General features: G+C 41.0%; 2 protein-coding genes across 4 annotated transcripts; one reads left to right on the top strand and one right to left on the bottom strand.

Annotated features, from left to right (window-relative positions):
* Positions 1–1,350: 1,350 nt before the first annotated feature.
* On the bottom strand, positions 1,351–9,613 carry MPHOSPH10 (M-phase phosphoprotein 10). 2 transcript variants are annotated; one of them, XM_086620021.1, is made up of 11 exons: positions 9,537–9,613; positions 7,817–8,477; positions 6,781–6,929; positions 6,179–6,353; positions 5,739–5,880; positions 5,235–5,302; positions 4,379–4,516; positions 4,065–4,175; positions 3,734–3,841; positions 2,952–3,182; positions 1,351–1,561 (listed from the first exon to the last, which is right to left on the bottom strand). In XM_086620021.1, exons 1-11 carry the CDS (start codon positions 9,611–9,613, stop codon positions 1,412–1,414), a joined length of 2,010 nt encoding a protein of 669 aa, XP_086476147.1. In that variant the 3' UTR covers positions 1,351–1,411. The 2 variants fall into 2 exon arrangements, with proteins under 2 accessions (XP_086476147.1, XP_086476146.1); XM_086620020.1 differs by having other exon boundaries at positions 7,829–8,477.
* A 1,663-nt stretch (positions 9,614–11,276) lies between these two features.
* On the top strand, positions 11,277–18,858 carry MCEE (methylmalonyl-CoA epimerase). 2 transcript variants are annotated; one of them, XM_086620427.1, is made up of 4 exons: positions 11,277–11,307; positions 14,549–14,611; positions 15,036–15,376; positions 18,706–18,858. In XM_086620427.1, the coding sequence occupies exons 1-4, from the start codon at positions 11,277–11,279 to the stop codon at positions 18,856–18,858; spliced, it is 588 nt and encodes a 195-aa protein (XP_086476553.1). The 2 variants fall into 2 exon arrangements, with proteins under 2 accessions (XP_086476553.1, XP_086476554.1); XM_086620428.1 differs by lacking the exon at positions 14,549–14,611.
* Positions 18,859–19,143: the final 285 nt, after the last annotated feature.

Raw genomic sequence — 19,143 nt, 5'->3', positions numbered from 1 at the left:
GTGGAAAAGTCAAGCAGCTCTTAACTGCTCCTGCACAACTTTCCCTTGACTTTGTCACTAGGCAGGTGAGCAAGCGCACCGTGACTGAGCGCCACGGCCAGCTTCCTGGCAATGGTGTGGAACATGGAAATACTATTACGCACTTTGGCTGTTTGAGTGCCCCTTCGCTCGCTGGTGTAAATGCAAACTTGGGATAAAATTCCATGTAAGGACACAGTCGAGCCCTCGAACTTCCGTGAGGCACCCCGTTCGCTGTCGATACGCACCCCGCTCTTCGGTTCCAACCACCCCCTCCCACAGCGCACGCGCGCTGTCACGGCACGCGCCGAGGGCACCGCGCGCTCCGCCGGGCCCGTTCCCAGCGGCCCCGCCGCTCCGCTCCGCTCCGCTCCGCATGCTGCCGGGGGGCTGCGGGCGGCTCCGCGCGAACGCGGGCAGCGGCGCCTCAGCTTTCCGGACCCGCCTGTGGCACTGCCCGGCAGGCGAGAGCTGCCTGCTCGCCCCCGCTGCCCCTCCCGGCGCCCACCGGCCGCCGCCTCCCCTCGCCCGGGCCAGCCGAAGCCCCGCGCAGCCCGCCCCGCCGCACGGCCCGGCGTGCCCCCACGCACCGGCGCCGCAGCCGAGCGTCCCTCCGCCGCGGGCGGCCCAGGGGAGCGAGCGGCGCGCCCCGCCCCCCGGCGCCAGGCCAGCGCAATGCACCGCCGATGGCAGGCGCAGGCCGGGCAGCCGATCGCGGAGCCCGGGCACCGCACTCTAACAAAGCCTATTTATTTGAAACAACTCGCCCTCTTTAGATTTTAAATTTCCTTTAACGATGAACACTGTAAGGAAGGCTCACAACTGGCTGTCAAAGGGGAACAAGCTGGAACTTGGTTTTGGTTTTTTGTTCAGCTAAGAAAAGAGCAAATCAAGGCTATTTCTCAAAGTGGAAATATTTCAGCAAGTTAAAACATACCCTTTGCTTACTCTTGAGTTACTGCAGGCTTAAAAAGCTTCTATGTCCTCTCTGATAATCACGATCTCAAAAGATAACTTCCGATTTATACTGCCAGGCTACACCTTAAGTTCTTCAATAAATGCCCTCATTCCTGCAATACAGACAGAGCTATTACAACAGCAGCTGCGAAAGCTACGGAGTATACTGAGACTGTACAGTCAAAGCACAAATATCAAATAATCTACATGGTTACGTATCTGCCCATGGCAAGAAGCATTCTTTTTAGAATAAAAAGACCAAATCAGAGTTCTATGGTAGAAAATAAAAGTAAAACCTAAAGGAAAGTGTCTTTACATCACCACTGAAGTTCACAGAACATTCTAAAGCCTGACACAGAATAAAACCTACTCATATTCAGCATTCATGTAGAAATGTTTTAATATATACAAGATGCAACATGTAAAAAAAAGGAAATTACAATTTCAGTTTATGAACAGAGAGAGCTTTCTGCTTCTTCTCTTTCTTCTTTAATTTGTTTGCATCTTTGATTTGCATTTTTACTTGATCTTGTAGTTGAGAAAAGAAGGCCTGGGACGATTTCAAAACTTTGTCTTTACCTTCATCCTGTCAAGGGATACAATATTTGTTATAATCAAGAAGTGTACAAACAGTAACATTATACTACTTACTCACATATAACAGTATTTGACTTAAAAAAATAATTTGGTAACTGATTTTTCAAAGGGTATTTTTTACCGCATTCTTATAACCACTCCTGCTATCTAAAGAAATAAAGAGCACGTTCCCTTTCTAATTAGCCAGGTAGGTAAGAAGAGGCATCAAGAATAGATCCTTGCACATCATAAGCTACAACTACATATCTATATTTTGTGTTCTGCCCTCCTTCTGAAAAGGTACGCGCAAACATTTTAGAGGTAATAAGTTATTTTGCCTATCAGTTTCTAATACCTCAAAATCTCAGAGATTTTTAAAATTTAATTTATAAGGCACCATAGGTACTACACGAGTTTACTGTTTTATAGCATGCAAAACAAAACCAGTTTGATGAGATTACAGAGAAGGCTCCACAACAGGAAGCAGAAAGTCACATAGGAACACTCTATTTTGAAATTGCTGAAGTTACTCAAAGCTTAGAAAGAACTGAACAGAAACCTCATCCTCAATTATGCATGCAAGAAGTCCCATTTAATCAAGGGAATGGTTCAAATACAGGAAATAAGAGCAAAGTCTTAGTATTTGCAGGAACACCACATTGTGAACTTTGAAATTAATGAAAAGTAGTACCTAATGCTTGTGAATACACTTTGATATAAAGTAATTGTATCATACGATTTTTTCATATTTTTCTGTATCTAAAGATTAAGTTGCTCATTAATTCAAACGTATTTCATACTCTGATTAAGCTTCTAAAGGTTCCAAAAAACAAGTAGGTATGCTTTATCGATAATTAAAGCAATAACATCTACATAAATACGCGTTATGAACACGGGGTCACTGCAAAGCGCAACCAGAGCTGTACTTCTACAGGCCCCTATCACTACTTTGCATAAGGCAGTTACAAGTATGGATTACAACAGTCCTTCCAAAACTGTAGTTCAAAAGAATGCAGGGAAAAGCAAGGGTGGCGTAGGAGAGACAGGAGAGAAAAAAAAAAAAAAAGGAGTATGCATCTGCCCTTTCCATGTCTTTTTCCTACCTCTTTCCTTCCAGCAGCTACATTTACCTCTTCTATTTGCTCAGACACGGGTGAGGTAACAAGGTTTGGGTGGTAAGCATACGCTACTTGTGTACAGGAATTTTTGTGGGGATAGAGAAAGATTAGGAGACATAGCTGTGCCAAGAGGGATGGGAGGGAAACAAACCCTGTACTTCATTGTTCTTTGTGATAAAGTTCCCTTTCCTCTCTCTAGCTACCTATTATCTGTCCTTAGGATTTTAATATTCTTCAGCTAGGAAGCTCCAAGTTATGTATAACTACTTAAGAGAGCCGTACCTTCAGCAGAGATGCTTTGCCTTCTTTTGTAAGCCTTTTTAATTTTGCTGCAGCAGCTTTTTTGCTAAGTTTTGTGCCTTCTTCTGGTTTCGTCTTTTCAAGAAGCTTTTGACGTTTCTCCTTTTCTCTTAGCTTCATACGTTTACGAAGCTTTTTCCTCCTTCGTTCTCGTTTTTTGTCTGTGGGAGTCTTTTCTGCATCTGTTTTTACATCACCAGCTTTGTTCTTTTCCTAAAGAGAACAAGATCTCTAGATCCGTAAGCGTGCAAAAGAATCACTTCACAGCACTTAAGTCTTAGCATTTCCATTATTTCAAGTGTTTAGCCAGCTCAGGATGATGCCACATTAAGGCAAATGCGAATAACTGGCAAAAGCTGGAAAGTGAGATTTGTACAATTTGTACAAAGACATGCTAATTGCTCTTCCTATTGTCCTTCAGCTTTCTCTTTCCAAATACCCATATATATGTTGGGAAGATAATCGCCATCATGTAATAGTCAAGAACAAAAATGAAGCATAAATATTATGGCCTAGAGTAGCCAAATAAAATTAACTCTTTCCCCTCCTTCCAGTTATCTACTGGGGGGGGGGGAGCGCACCTGCCCCAAATAAACCCCAACAATAACCAACACTAAAATCTAAAATGCTAGCCAAGGTGGTCCACAGGTGAGGAACCCAGAGTGAGAGGTGACAATTCTCCCATTGATCTGTCAGACAGTACACCCTTCTATCAACAATACAGATCCTCTCTAGGTCCTTACATGATTTTTATTTATGTTTACCTTGATCTCCTCTGGTGCTAAGAGAGCGGCATCACTAATGGCAACAGGTGCTACTTCTTCCATACTTACAGCTGGAAGGTTCGAAACTATTTTAACTTCTGGCACAGGCTAGAAATAAGGAAACATATTCAGGACTGAGCACACCATCTCACAGCAGCTTGTAGATACTAAATATTTGGTTTTGTTTAGAGGCAATTACAGTGCATTTCATAAGAACAAGCTCAATAACACTCAATATTTACTTTATTTTCCATTTCCCAAATATATTTTAAAAGCATCCAGTTTCAAAGAGGGGAGAAAAACTCCAACTTTATGAAACTTATGTACTTACTGGTTTGGGTGTGAAGTGGAAGTTACAAAGCGCATCCAGCTTCAGGAAGAGTGAATCCATCATTTCCTGAATTTCTTTGTGTTCAGGATTTTCTTCCTCTTCAGCCTTTTGCTGCATTAATAACGCAATGTTACTATAGCACCATTCATAAAGCTATTTTACTTCAGCAAGGCTGATAACACCACAATATATAATTCAGAGAAAGATTTAAGTACTTCCACAAAGCTGAAAACAGAGTTAGCAGTGTACAGATGAAGATGTAGGATTACGTGGTGTGAACTTCAAACCAAAAGGAAAGACATTGCTCACGTTACCTCTTGAAGTTTCATGTATTCTTGCTCATAGATCTCAGCCAGACTCAGTTTACTCTTTTCATGATCCAAAGTGATACGTTTCCTGTATTCAAAAGCCTCCTCTTTTGGTTTTTCTTTTGGTACTACATCATCCCACGCCTGAGGAAGTCATAAATTAATGACCAAATGCAACGACAGTCACATATCAAGTGCTACAGCTTATTTAGAACATTTTCCACATTATTTATCTGACACAGTAACTAGTTTATGCATGTGGCTACCCAGGAACTCATTAAGTTTCAGTTTCATTTGAAAAAAAAAAAAAAAAGAGACTTACAGCTCTAGCTTGTACAGTTATTTTTAGTGGATCAGGATAAAAATTGTGTAACAAATATGTAGCTTTCTTAAGTACTCAAATATTCTCCCCCCATATGTACCAATTCTTTTTATTTAACTAACAGTAAGACTTAACAAGCTGTGGGATACAAATACTTTATCAGTGGCTTTTAAGAAACACGAAGTAAACAATTGAGTTTTGGTTAGTGTTCAGAATGCTCAGAGCACTACAGTTACGGTCATAGACAAAATTTACAGACTGGCATTATATTCCAGATAAATTCCTTATAGTTTTATCTGCAAACACTTGTTTTTTTGAAGCACACCAAAACCTAGCATGTAACAGGCATGTAAAAATAGAGCTCCTTAGAAATCTAAAAACCACATTCATCAAGGCAAAAGGATAAAACAACCAGCGACAAAAATTAGTTAAGATAACTCTACGCCTAACGTTTCAAGAGCTTCAAACTCATCCTTAGAATGTGCCCTGTGAATCAAGTCTATGAACAAAATATGAAGGAACAAGTAAGATAACATTAACCTCATCCAATATTCTCTGTTTAATGATATCTTCAAGCTGAAAAGTAGTTTCTTCCGTGATCACAGGTGCTGAGAGGAGAAAGAAGAATTTTAAGATTAATGTTTCTTCAGCAAGAAATAAGTTTTGTTCTATGAAGAATAAATAACAGAAAAAAAAAAAAGTAAAGCCTTAACAAAAATGTAGTAATTGAAGGTGAGTTAAGTAAATAAAATAATATTCTCCTCTACCTTGGGAAGAGTAATAATATTACGTAAGGCTTGTAAATAACTAAATCTGACACTGAATTAATGAAATTTCAGTTATGTTAAAAACGAACAAAAAAGATTATAGCTTCCTGTAGTTTCCACCATGAAAACGTACAACCTCAAAAACATACCGAAAAGTTTAACTTAGTGTTTTGTTACTCTGCTCTCGAGTCACAGGTGTTTTCAGGAAGGTTAAAGGGAAGAAAACCCAACATAGTATGCAACACACTTTCAGGAAAGCCCTCTTCTCACTACTTACGCATTCGAACTGCATGGTCAAAGAGTACTGTTTCCTCCAAAAGGCTGTTTTCAGGTCGTTTATGTCCCGTCACTTCTCCTTTAAGCTGCCAAGGTTTCTCCTCTAACAACTGTTCTTCTAAACTTTTTATTTTTTTGCTCATCTGAAAAAGACAATTGCCCAAGCAGTTTAAAACACAGAGCTCACAAGTAAACTTGCGGCAAGAAATTAACAGCCATTTCAGGTACTTCTAACTCCTCCTCACACAAAGATAAGGGAATATATGACTGCATATATATCCTGAAGTAGATAAGCTGCTTTTTTTTTTTTTCTTAATTTGTAAATAGCCTCTTCATATTTGCCAGACTCTGAACAAATTACACAATCATTTTAAAAATATATATATATATTGGCCACTGTTTGGAAGTATTAGCAAAAAAAATCCCACAATCAACAATTACCTTTTCCTGTCTCTTCTCAAAAGAAGACTTTATTTCACTGGGCTCGATGGCCTTCTCTAATTGCATATCAGTAACAACTTCTGTTTCACTGTCATCTGGCAAACTGAAAGTAACTTTTTTAGTGGTGTCTTTACTTCTTGTATTCTCCACCATCATTTCATTCATATCCTCGACCCTGTAACATTAGAATTTCATATAAAACAAAGGTTGAGAAGTCTTCATAATTTCTTTCATGAAGATATGCCAGCCATTAGATGTTTACCTGTTACAACTAACCCACAGTTAAGAAATACAACAGGCTTTCACTGAAACTTAAAGCAGGGGACACTAGGGAAACTTCCACATATTAAAAATAACTTTCAACAACTAAAGTTACAGCTATTAAATGATTTATTAATATAAATATGAAGAGACAATACTCAAAAGATAAGCAAATAAACTACTTTATAAATAAGATGACCATGCAAATCATGATCACACAACAGATAACAGAGAATGGCAAACCATGACCAAAGTGAGCCCGAAATACACACTTTATTTTCTACTTCACTTCAGCGTAAAATCACAAGGACAATTTAACTGCGAATAAAGCGTATGCTTACTCAGACATGCTTTCTTCATTCTGATCTTCGATAGCACTGTCTGCTTCCTCTTCCTGATCATCTTCAGCATCATTAGCTACTACATCATCATCATCACCAATTGGATCAAAGAAATCCTTGTATGTCAAGTCTCTAGAACTTTTAATTGGCTAAGAAGGGGAGAGAGAAAAAAAAAAAAAAGAAAAAACAAAAACCCAAACCAAACCAAAACTGTTAGACTGACAGGAGTCTAAGGTTACCTTGTCTTTTAAAGTCTTTAGCACCTGGGAAATAGCACTATGTGTGTAACAGTAACTCAGTTTACCGAAGCATTAGCCTGTAGTAGGGCATCTTAGCAAAACTAATCTCTTTAACAAGTATTTTAAATATTCTACCACTTAAATTCATTTCCAATTTCAACATATACGAAAAGAGCAGTAGGTTTTGCAGATTACTCACTGGAATGCATACACTTTCCCTTATATCCCGGGCATAGTTCTTACTTGCTAGTAAGAATCTTTGGTAATATTAAATAATAAAAGATTTATTTTTGAAACAAGTACTTAGCAACTTCAGTTAAATCAGAGTTATAAAGCCATGTCTCTGGAAAAAGAAGTTGCCAAAAGCCCTTTGCTCTGCTTAGTCAGTCACAGTCATCTAGTCATCTATCTTAGTCAGATATCACAGTCATCTTAGTGATATCTGTTTGCCAGATGTCAATGCTGACTGACACATCTTTTTCATTTGCTGGGTCACCTGTTTCGCAATTCTGCAAGTTCATTTATTTCTTACGACATACTATCTCTTCCTTTATTCATGCAAAAACCCAAGACCCATCTAAAGAGAGACTAGAATAGCAGGTTCTTCTATGCCAGGATGTTTTGTTACCACTTAGTCATGTCAAAAATATTATTAGAGTAAAGCTTCAGAAGTAATAATTAGTCACCTAATCAAATTTATCTCGGTAGTTTCTTCTCAGAGTTCAACAATTTACAGTCACCCTAATGGATATCAGATTTTGATTTAAAGGAAGAGAGAGATCAGAAAATTAATTTACTGATATTCTTACTTTGACTTTAGCTTCTTCAGACTCTTCTTCCTCATCATCTGAGATGATGTCTTCAAAATAATTAATATCTTCTTCCTCCTCCCTGTTTTCCTTCTCTGCATGTTCTAAGAAGGCTTCCATCTCAGCCAGCTTAAAAAACTTGTCATCCACTACAGATTTTCTTCCTGGTTTTTTCAATGTGGTTTCCCTGGCTGTTTTAGTTTGTTGCTCCAGTGCTTCAATATCAAAGTCAATATCAGAATCCTCATCACTGTATTTCTGCATTATGCTTTCTCTCAGTTTACTTTGCTTTTCTTTAGCTTTAGTTTTATCTTTTGTGTAAACATTGTTCTGTACAGTTTCTGCTTCCATTATGTTGTCTTCCAATTCCTTGTCGTCGCTGGTCTCTGCATCAGAGCCATCCTCTTCCTGGTCTGAGAGAAGGGAAAGGTCTTCATCCTTGGCGTCCCTTGCAATAGATTTCTTGAAGAAATCAAGAACTGCATTGTTCCGGAGCTCTAGCTGTTGCCAAATCTGTTCTTCATCAAAATTTTCTATCACCAGCTCTTTTAGAGGACCGCCACAAACTATATTATTACCTAGAGCTTTATTCAAATCATAGAGTGTCTTAGTTAATGCTCTGAAGTCATCAGCCAGTCCATCTTGCACACTAAGAGTAGAGGAAAAAAAAAAAAAAGAGCTTTAAAAGGCACAACAGTTAATTTTGTATTTTCTGTTTTGCAGAATATACTTGCTTTCATTCATTTTACATCTTCCATTAAGTAAATCATGTGGTTACACTACAGCTCTTTTTATACCTGCTTAGGCATTTTGGTGCTACAGAAAAGCATCTTTCAACAATTACTGCTGTTGCTTAACTTTCTACACATCTCTTGAAGCACTGCTACTAAACATTCCTAGAAATAAAGACATTATAATTATTAAGCCGTTCAGCTTCATTACACTTGGTGTATGAAGTACCAGCTGGACAGAACAGTCTACTCTTCTACAGCTGCATGTTACTATATCCGATCGTATGTAAGCACGCCAGACGTTTCAGGGATAGAATCACAGAATGGATGTAAACAGTATAGCACTAAACATCTCAAACATCCAAGATATAGACCCTTGATTTTAAAAAGGTAACTGTCGTCCTCCACTGCCTTACTTCTCAGATTTATATTTCAGTAGTCCCTTCCGGTTTTTTCTCTAAAGCTACCAATGCTTCAACACAGATGGCTGAAACAGAAAGCTGCGTCTCCTAGCTCCCGAAAGCTGAAGAAAGGAACAGGATGCTGCAGCAGCCGCAGGCAGGGCCCGACGCTGTTCACAGCGCGTTTCGGGAGAGCTGTGCGACACCGGGGCAGCGGAGGGGCAGCGGAGGGGCAGCGGAGGGGCAGCGGAGAGGCAGCGGAGAGGCAGCGGAGAGGCAGCGGAGAGGCAGCGGAGAGGCAGCGGAGAGGCAGCGGAGAGGCAGCGGAGAGGCAGCGGAGAGGCAGCGGAGAGGCAGCGGAGAGGCAGCGGAGAGGCAGCGGAGAGGCAGCGGAGAGGCAGCGGAGAGGCAGCGGAGAGGCAGCGGAGAGGCAGCGGAGAGGCGCCGGCCGGCACACGGCCTCCCTCCCCGGGCGCCGAGGCCTGCGCGAACCGCAGCGCGCTGCGTGCGCACCGCACACACAGGGCCCGGCGCTCGGGAGCTCCCCAGCCCCGGGAACCCGCAGCCCCGCCGTACCTGAGGAAGCGCTCCGGGCGCGCCGCGGCAGCGCCCGCCACCCTGAGGCACAGCTCCAGCGCCTTCACGGCCGCCATCTTCAGCCCCGGCGGCGGCGCGTGGAGCAGGCCGGCCCCGCCTCCCCGAGGCCGCCGGCTGAGCGGCCCGGGCAGCTCCCGCGGCCGGCGCCGGGGTTCCGCGCACAGGAGTTCCGCTCCTCACAGCGGCGGGAGCCGCCCCGGACCGCTTCCGGAGCCAAACGCATTTCTGCCTCCCGGCCCGTGTTTCTGTCACAGAACCGCCCCCTGCATTCATGTCACGCCGCGCCTTCAGGTGGGCCTGCGCGCGTTCGCGCGGAATCGCCAGCAGGGTACTGGAGACTCATCCGCTGACGGCTGCTGCTTCCTCCCCTTGGAAGAGCCTGGTATTGCTGTAGATTGGGATGTTCATCAGCACTGTAAAAACCTGCTCTAAATATAGTAAAGCTACAGTCATCTTATTTTGCAGTTTTGTCTCTCTGACCTAGATACAGGGCTATTTTGGAACCACACATTTCCAGCTGATTCCAGCAAAATGCCCGACGTTACCTGGTATCTCCAGGCTCCCAGCTACCTCGGCACGCGTTCGCACGCCTACTCGATTAGCAAGCACTGCCCAGTGTTCTTCAACTGTTTTATTACTTTACATCACATAGTTCCCTTAAAGCTTATTTTATAAAGTCAAATTTAGCACTACACCCACGGACTCTGGTGAAGAAGCTGCTGCCGCAAGTGGGGCAGATGATCATTCCTCCTCCACGCTGTAGAATGACTTAGCAGGGTCTGCCCCCCAGGCTGCACTTACCTCGCCTGCTGCAGCTCCCAGCCATCTGCAGCACTTCAGCACCTGGGTCCAAAGCCGTGACCAGCCTTCTAACTTTGTTCTTGCTATTGTCTCTGCTGCTTTCATGTTTCCTTCCTACCAAAAAAAAGAAGTCTTTTCAGTGCACAGAAGACAAAGCCCTGCTATACAGCTTCTGTGTCTCCTCTCACTGGCACTTTGCACCCTCAAAAAGTCATTGTGTGGAGCAGGGCCCAGCCAGCAGAGGCATGAATATGACCTGTACCCGTGCTTCTCTGAACATCATAAACATACCCAACACGTTACAACCTGGGTTGGAAGCAGAAAATGTCACATATTGAGACTTGAATGGGTGTTTAACACCCATTTCAACCATTGATTTTGATCTGCACTTTTAAGTATTCAGATTTGAAATGGCACAAGCTGTTTAGATATTTAGGATGTATCACAGCAACTTGCAGTGTCCTATGCCCCTGACAACAGGAATGCAGCCCCAGAAGGCAGCCTGCTCATTGTCTTGAGCTTCTTTTGCACGCTGCACAGCCGCCTCTCCGCAGTCAAGGCGCAGGCTTCAGATCCAGGCTGGCACACAAGCTGGCACCGGCCGTAGCGCACGCCCCGGGCCCATGGAGCTTTCTCCTTCTGGGAAAGGCACCAGGCAGCTGCGCCCGCCCGCCTCAGTGGGGGCTCACCGGTCCCTCGGCGTGACACAGCCATTGCCACTGCCGGTGCCTCGCACCGAGACGCTCCGGTGGCGCCAGTCCTACAAACACAGCCCCGGGCTGTCACCGCGCCGAAAGGCTCCCGACCGGGGAGGGAGGCGGCGGCCACTGCCATGGTGACGGCGGAGGGCGGCCGCTCCCTCGCGAGCAGGCTCCGCCTGCCTGCGGCCGGGCTGGGTTCCAGCAGCAGGGCGGCGAGATGGCGGCCTCCGTGGCGCGCGCGGCGGCCGGTAACGTGGGGGCCGGGCGGGCGGGCGGGCGGCGGGGCCGGTGAGGGACGGCGAGGCCCGAGGCCTCGGCACGGGGCGGCCTCGGGCCTCGGTGCCCGGTCCGGCCCTGGAGCTGCTGCTGCGCAGCGGCGGGCGGTCCCGCTTCGTGCTGGGGCCGGGCGGGCGGCAGGGCGGGATCGCGCCGCCCCGGCTGCCCGGGGGTGCGGGAGCGGGCTGAGGGTCTCCGTGAGAGCCCTGCAGGCCGCAACGAAACAGAACGGTTTTTATAAATAAAAACAAGGTCTTCTGATCCAGGTGACAAATATATTGACAACTGACATTATCTGGCTTATTCTAGAATAAACTTACGCAGCAAGCTGCAAACTTAACACTTAAGGCACAAGGAGGAACTTGACTTTTTAATGTACAACTTAGAGGTTGAATGCAAAATCATTTCCCGTTCATTAAAATTATCTGGACTGGTCACTCTCTTAAAAATAATTAAGGGCAGGTTAAACTCACCATACCTAGACCACACGATTTTATTCAGTAGCCATAAACTGCAGCAGAAAAGTGAATGAGAGACTCAAGTGCTGTCAGTGATCGATCAGTGGGATATGGGGAATGAAAAAAACCTTTGTATAATTGCACTTTGATGGAAGAAACAAGAGCTGCAGCAAAGCGAGACTCAGTTTTTAGGAACTACGGAGCCAATCTGCTTCCTAAAAGCCACCTCCAGCTTAGAGCAGAGCAGCACTATGGATGACCTAAGCCTTGTTGGCTGGCAAAGTTTCCCAGGTGCTAAAGCCACCTTGAAATTGCTGGGATTTAAGAATGACCAGACTATGCCCTGTCTCCATTTGGTCCAGAGAGCTAATACAGAGCCCCTGTATGCCAAACTCCCTATGGCGACAGCATCCTCTCCATGCTTGGCAGTTTTTCACAACCTGAAATGGCTGACAGTCGAGCAGTGTCTAGAGACAAGGTTCTTCTTACTGTGACCCACAGTTGGATAACCTGCCCGTAGAGAACATGACTGAATTCAGTTGGATTTGGCTTGTGTTTGATTATTTAGCCATGTAAGTCAATGAACACTGCCCCACATGTGGAGCAACAAGCCTATGAATAAACATTTGAAGGATGAGAATCTTTACGGGGTACTTCAGACTTGTTACTTCATGTTCATAATCTGCGCTGTTACAGAATGTAAGCCTCAGTTGGTACAACTGTACATGTTTAAACTCTGATACGCATAGTACTAGTAGATCAGTCAACCATTAACAGAATAAAACCCAAATAGATCAATTTAAAAATACTCTTCAAACGAAGCTGAAGAAGGTGACATACATTCTGCAGTATCACTGAGGCTAGGAAGACAGCAATCATAATAAGAGCAGGGTCAGCTGAATTTTCTCTAAAGGCCAAAATATGTAGAAAAATTCAGATTTGGTTGTCAATGTTTGAAAAAAGATGTCTTAAAAAAAAGGTAAAAAAAAAAAAAGTGCAAATGCTGTATGTACCAGGTGGATTTGGTCAGCATATGCATATTTTTCAAGCAGGACAGGCACTTGGAGAGATGCTTTAATCACACCGTCTACTGGCTTCGAAAAAAGCAGACAAAGTACTTTTTTTTTTAACACTGGAGAAAGTTAAGAATTATTTGAATAATTCTGTAAGTCAGTGGAGAAACGCTTTTGTGATTGAATTGCATTGTTCACTCCTGATACAGCTGCATTTAGATGGCAAGTCTATCTACAAAGTAGTTTCAATATAGGCATTTGAAAACCAAGAATTTTTCTTCTGTGTAGAAGTTGCTAGGGGATTTTTTTTTAACATATAAAAAGTTGAAAAATATTTGGAAATATTGATTTCTTCTACTATGCCCCTATGATAGCCGAAAGGTAACAAGTGAAAAAGAATTGTCCCGAACTTCTGGCTGTGATGAAGATGACACGAGGTACTGTGTGAAAGGCTGGCAAGAAGTACTCCCAGGGCAGTTACTTGCAGAACTGGACAAGTTTCTGGAAACACGTAATGTAGGACCTTGATTTAGTATTATCAAAAGATTCTGAATAGACTTACTTTTGTGATACTAAGTCTTTGGAAGTATGTACATTAGATGTTGTAATCTGAAGTCTTAAATACACACAAAGACTTCTTCCATCACAGCACAATGCTCATAAGGACTGCATCAGTTGTCTTTGTGAAGAGAAATTAACTGATAGCTGTAGAGTATTGAATTCCTGTGAAATGATAGTTCTTGGTTCCACACAGTGAAGCTAGTTACAGCTTCTACTAACCCTACAGTCTGAAAAAATGCAAGCGAGGCTATCCTCAGTGTATTGCAAAGCATCCAGAATCTCTGCACCCTTGGCACAATCTCTTAGCAAAATAGTACATTTGTGAATTTAAAGCTAAGAATGCTCCAAAGACTTCCACAATGCTGGGATGCCTCTAGCTTGGCCTTGACGCATTGGTGACTCTGACATGGCCTAAAGCAAACTGGCATGAAATTAAAATGCATCTTTTATGAATATATCCTTTCATCTATCTAATTCTAGTGCTAAAAACAACTGATATGATCACAAATTTCTCCCCCACCCTCAACCTCTTCAGATTCTAGTACTCTGACAGATTAATTTTTAATGTAATTAATTTGTAAGTATGCTCATTTTATGTATTTTTTGGTGATTTTTTAAAAAAATCAAGCAACCAACTATAGAACTATTTGTGCGCCAACACAGCAATTTGACACAGACAGTGCAAAGTGCAGAACTGCCTTGTCAGAGCAGGCAGTGAAGAGTTCTGTAGATACCTAAGCAGTTTTCATGACACTTTCTCCATGACTTCTCCATCTTTTGTCTACATGTTAGCCCTCACCTTTCTGTCATGTGGTCATCCAATATTTTTTTATAATTACCTTTTCATTTACGATAAGCCAAATCATACTCTTTTTCTTTTGTAAGTCACACTAAAGTCAGTGGCACTAAAAAAGCTGTTACGATTTTGACCTTTTAAAGATCATCTTCTAAATCACTGGTCAGTTGGACATATTGTTCACAGTACTTAGAACTGAAATATTTCTAAGCATCTTAATACAGATCAGTGAAACAAATTATAAGACCTGGATGGCATGTGAAAAGTAAGGAGGACAAATTACTTAATCATTGGAGAAAGAGAAAATAAGAAATCAAACTCAGAAGATTTTAGGATTCCTTAAGCCTCAGATGCAACATGACATTTCTTTCCTTGCTGGAGTCAGTTCTGACAGCTGAGAGCTTAAGTCTTTTATCTTTTGGATCTTGCAGTATCAGTTCTGTCCAAGGTTTTGTTTGGATTTTCTTGTTTGTTATAATTTCTAGATGTATAGGCATATCCTCATTTCTTTCTCTATTTTGTAAGAAGCTCTGAAATATTCAGAAGTCTCTTTCAAGTACATTATACGGTTGACTGTTACATTTGGTCATGTATTTCTCTTTTTATCAGGCATAGGTAAGCATTTACACCAAAATTGTGTTTGTTTTGTTTTTTTTTTAAATACTTCTGAATAATTACATAGTCTCCGAAAAAAATTTTCATGGAGCTGGTAGTAGTACAGAGTAATTCCTTCCTTGGTCTCAGACTACCTTCAGCTTTGCACACTGGTGTGCTAATAACATAGGAGTTACATAGGCCTCATTAAAAGGAGAAAAAGCAGATACTAATACTTTCTGAAAAGCATTGTACTGGTGCTATTCACTTTTTTTCAGGGCTTCTTACCAGATTGCAGACTCCAGCTCCCACAATACGAACTCTATCATCATCGAATTCCTTTTCTCAAAACATTGCAAACTATTTGTGGAAACTGGGCCGACTTAACCATGTAGCAATTGCAGTGCCTGATTTGGAGAAAGCTCAGTCCTTGTATAAAGACGTGTTAGGAGCACAGGTGAGCGAGACTGTTGCTCTCCCTGAACATGGTGTCTACACTGTTTTTGTGGAGCTGGGAAATACCAAGCTGGAACTTCTACATCCTTTAGGAGAGAAAAGTCCCATTGCAAGCTTTCTGCAAAAAAACAAGACTGGAGGAATGCATCATATCTGCATTGAGGTATTTTAACACAATACATCATGTAGTAAGATAGAGATATTAAAATATGCATCATTTTTTCATAGGTTTGACCTGTGTCAGGAGCTAATATATACGGCTGTCATATTTGTGAGAATTTATATTGCATAAGAAGAAGTTTTAACGTGCCTTTTTTCTGTTTTGGAAACGACAGTTTAATTCCATGAGCTATGTGGTAATTTTTTCCTCTTTTATGCTATAAAGATTAAATTGGGGAGGGTCAAGTATCCAATGTGGAAGGTGGATGAGCCCAAGGGCTTGTGAAGAGTGTTTGACAGGTGTCAACTTCCTGACATAGAAAAGACATACACTGGAAAAAAGATGGAGTTGTAAGTTTAAGCTAAGGCATAGTTTAGATTTTCAGAAGTTTCTTCCTGGTTGATAATCTGTTGATAATTGAATACAGAAGTCAAGTCAGTCATACTTACCAAACAGCAGTGAAGTCACCAGGCTTTCTTCTGTCCTGTTCTTCTTTGTCCATCAAAGAGAGATTGGTCTGGAAGTACACAAGATGTAAAGGTGCTGGGTAAATAGTATACTCATGTTTTAGTGTAGGTGTTTGATTCAAAATTTCATGTTGCTGCCTATGATATATGTTTTCAATATTTTCCAGATCTAAGTCTTGCAAACTTTGTTAATAAAAAGTAATGGTATTACTGATGTGAGTAAAAATTGTTTTCAGAATACATCTATAAAAACCAGTGTTTGCAGTTGCATGCTTTCATTGAGAACTGAGAAATTTTGCATATACATGGGCACCGCAATTTTTCTTACATTAAGTTTGCCTATTTGCAGATGTTCAAGAGTAAGAAAACAAAATCTGTTTCAATTGCCCCTAAATTGTATTTCTAGGCAGTTCTGATTTAGAAATGTGAAAGACCTCAGCTAAACTTAGGAAATGGGGAGTGTAGAAGAAATAAGTGATTTGCAGTAAGATAAAAAACACCCCTCTATGCCTCTGTAAGACTTTACTTGTAGGCACAACAGCAAGAAGCTGTAAGCATTTCTCAGCAAAAAGAGCTTGAAGCTCCCAAAGGTTTCAACTATATGTAATCCCTTTTAAGGTGTTTCAAGAAATATTTGTTACCAGCCAAAATTGTTCTATGTAGATCTCCATTTTGTATGAGAGATGATCTTGTTGCACATAAACTAAAGATAGCTGTCAAGGGAAGTTGTACTGTTAATTATGAAAACTGAGAAGAATGGGACATGCTAATTATACCATGTTGGACAATGTAGAAGTGTTGTGTTAAAAAAGAAAATTTGAAACTGTATACAGTAGGTCAAGCAAGCCAGGAGTCATAATCTAGCAGTTAATTTCCATTAATTGGGTGAGCTAGTGCTACTTGCAGCCAGATTTTCCTAAATGAAGTCTTTAATCTCACTAATAGATTCTCTACCCAAAAAAAAAAAAAAAAAAAAGAAAAAAAAAAAGAAAAAAAATTGTCCTAAGTCCCTCATGTTTGTCTTGACATAAACACAAATAGAAGGCTATAGACTAATTTACATGGAGAAAAAAACAATCCATTGTTGACCTGCTGCTGTTCAAGTGGGACTGAAAACAGATTTGGTCACTACCATAGTCAATCAAAAAGATATTGACTTCCCTCCTTGAATTTTCCATTCTCCTCAAAATGGAAAATCTTACCATTTCAAAGATATGTCACCTTCTGAAGCTGAGCAAAAATAGTTTTCAGACAAACTATAAAAGAACTTTAGTGTCAACTGATTGTTCATTTGAAATTTAAAAAATATTTTGTAGAAATATGTTTCTATGAACGATTTTATTGCAAAAAGCTGAATGGTAAGAATTCTTTCCATACTTGAGAGGAAGCCTGACAAGTTTATCAAAATGCTTCTCATTTCTTCCTTCGGTCTTGTTATTCGAAGGAAAATTTTGGACATATGTTTTTGATAGGGAATTTGTTTCAGACAAAATAAGCATTTTAAGAAGAAATTAAATCATTCCTGACTGCTATAATTGAATTTAATACCTGCAATGAAAAGCATGCTGGACATTTGGTAGACTAAGACAGAAATCCAAGCCTGATACTTTTCTAACACAGAGGCACCCACAGGCTTTCCACTGTTTACTCTCACTGCTTCCTTGGGGATGCAGTAATTCATTCCAGCTGAGCCCAGACACAGTTCCTCTTCTGGCTATCTCTGTAGGACAGGAGCAGCAGCTGCAGTGGCTTTTCTGCTTGGGAAACAACCTGGAGGGGGCTATGGCACGAATTACATGTGCTGTTTTATTTTAGATAAAACTTGACAGTTGTTTATTTTTTTTTTTTTTTTTAGCAGACTGGTAGGTGCATGTAGGAAGAACTGTAGCGAGTTCCGAATTTTCACGAACAAAACTGCAAATGACTAGGAATTAACTGATGTCTGTTCCTCTGAAGTAAAGCTAGGTATTTCCTTCTTCCCTACAACGGCATCATGCAAGTTTATTCACCGAGTTATGTCCAGACACCTCAATCTTGAAAAATAGTAATGCTATTATTTTAATTTAGGTCTTTATTGATTATTGACTCTTGGATTTGCTAAACTGAGTGCTAATTTCATTATTTCAAAAAATGAATGCATTTAAGGTTTGGGAAAATTCAGATTTCATCTGTTGACATCAGATAAGATCACATTATACGGTATAGACAAGTTTTTGTTAATTATGTATTTCTGCAGGAAACTGTACTGAAATATTATGTTAAAGGCTATTACTATAATTAAGTTGAATGGGAAAACCAGGTCATATTCTGGGTATGTTTCTGATAATTCCAAGGTTTTTCTTAGGTAACTTTATGAAGCGTAACCTAGTCAGGAGGATATATAAATCTAAAAGGGACTTTCCTTTTACCTTCTCCCCATTGCCCTCCCTTTTCACCAGCATCTAATGAGTCAGTGTTCAATTAGACAGGGTGGCATTCTTTAGTTATTGATAGTTTGAAAGCAATATGATCTTCTTGGTAATAGTAATGCAGAGTTTAGATTATTTATGGAGTCCTTGTGAAGTAAGAACGTAAAAAAATCAATGGGCTTTGTGCATGAGTGATTTTTGTTTAATAATTTCTTAAATATAGCACAATCTATTTAAACAATATTTTATAAACTCTTCAAATAACTAACGCAAACTTCTGTAGGATTTTTATTTTTAAGACTACATGTTTTAAAACTACTTCATAATTCACTTTCAGAATTGTACTAGAATTTAGAAATAACATTTTAGTAAAGAATTATATTATTGCTCCTAAATGTATAATCTGCATAATAGTGTAATATGTTAATTTGTGTGAACTGTATTTTTCTTTTATAAGGTTGATGACATAAAAGCAGCTATGACAGAACTGAAGAAAAAAAAGATACGAATATTGAGTGAAGAGCCAAAAATAGGTGCACATGGCAAACCTGTGATTTTTCTTCACCCTAAAGACTGCCATGGAGTCCTTGTGGAACTTGAGCAAGCTTGAGCTGTAATATTCATAAATAAAACAATACTTCAGTTGTGAAGTTACTGAGCTGGTGCTGGGAATATTGATGTGATATTCAGTCTTTGTAAATTCACTGTAGTTCCTGTGGATTAAGTAAAGCTTTGGAGTAATATGTTGACATTTCCTGAATTCTCTGTGATTCTAAAGACAAATACATGAGCCACGTTACATATGTAACATAGTAATTTATGTTCTATTGCCTCATGTTTGCAGCATGATTTTACCTCTAACCACAGAAACTGAACAGTTTCTAGGTCAACTCAC

Source organism: Tauraco erythrolophus, chromosome 14 (assembly GCF_009769465.1).
Source record: "Tauraco erythrolophus isolate bTauEry1 chromosome 14, bTauEry1.pri, whole genome shotgun sequence".
Taxonomy (NCBI): Eukaryota; Metazoa; Chordata; class Aves; order Musophagiformes; family Musophagidae; genus Tauraco; species Tauraco erythrolophus.
The sequence above is the reverse complement of the archived record's forward strand: the minus strand, read 5'-3'. Positions and strand labels throughout refer to the sequence as shown.

Coding starts and splice junctions, on each gene's coding strand:
- MCEE (XM_086620427.1), top strand. CDS start 11,277: ATGGCGGCCTCCGTGGCGCGCGCGGCGGCCG. Junction 14,612..15,035: donor CAGTATCAGTTCTGTCCAAG/GTTTTGTTTGGA, acceptor ACTTTTTTTCAG/GGCTTCTTACCAGATTGCAG. Junction 15,377..18,705: donor TGCATCATATCTGCATTGAG/GTATTTTAACAC, acceptor TTCTTTTATAAG/GTTGATGACATAAAAGCAGC.
- MPHOSPH10 (XM_086620021.1), bottom strand. CDS start 9,613: ATGGCGGCCGTGAAGGCGCTGGAGCTGTGCCTCAGGGTGGCGGGCGCT. Junction 6,354..6,780: donor AATGAAGAAAGCATGTCTGA/GTAAGCATACGC, acceptor CTAATGTTACAG/GGTCGAGGATATGAATGAAA. Junction 3,842..4,064: donor TCCACTTCACACCCAAACCA/GTAAGTACATAA, acceptor CCTTATTTCTAG/CCTGTGCCAGAAGTTAAAAT.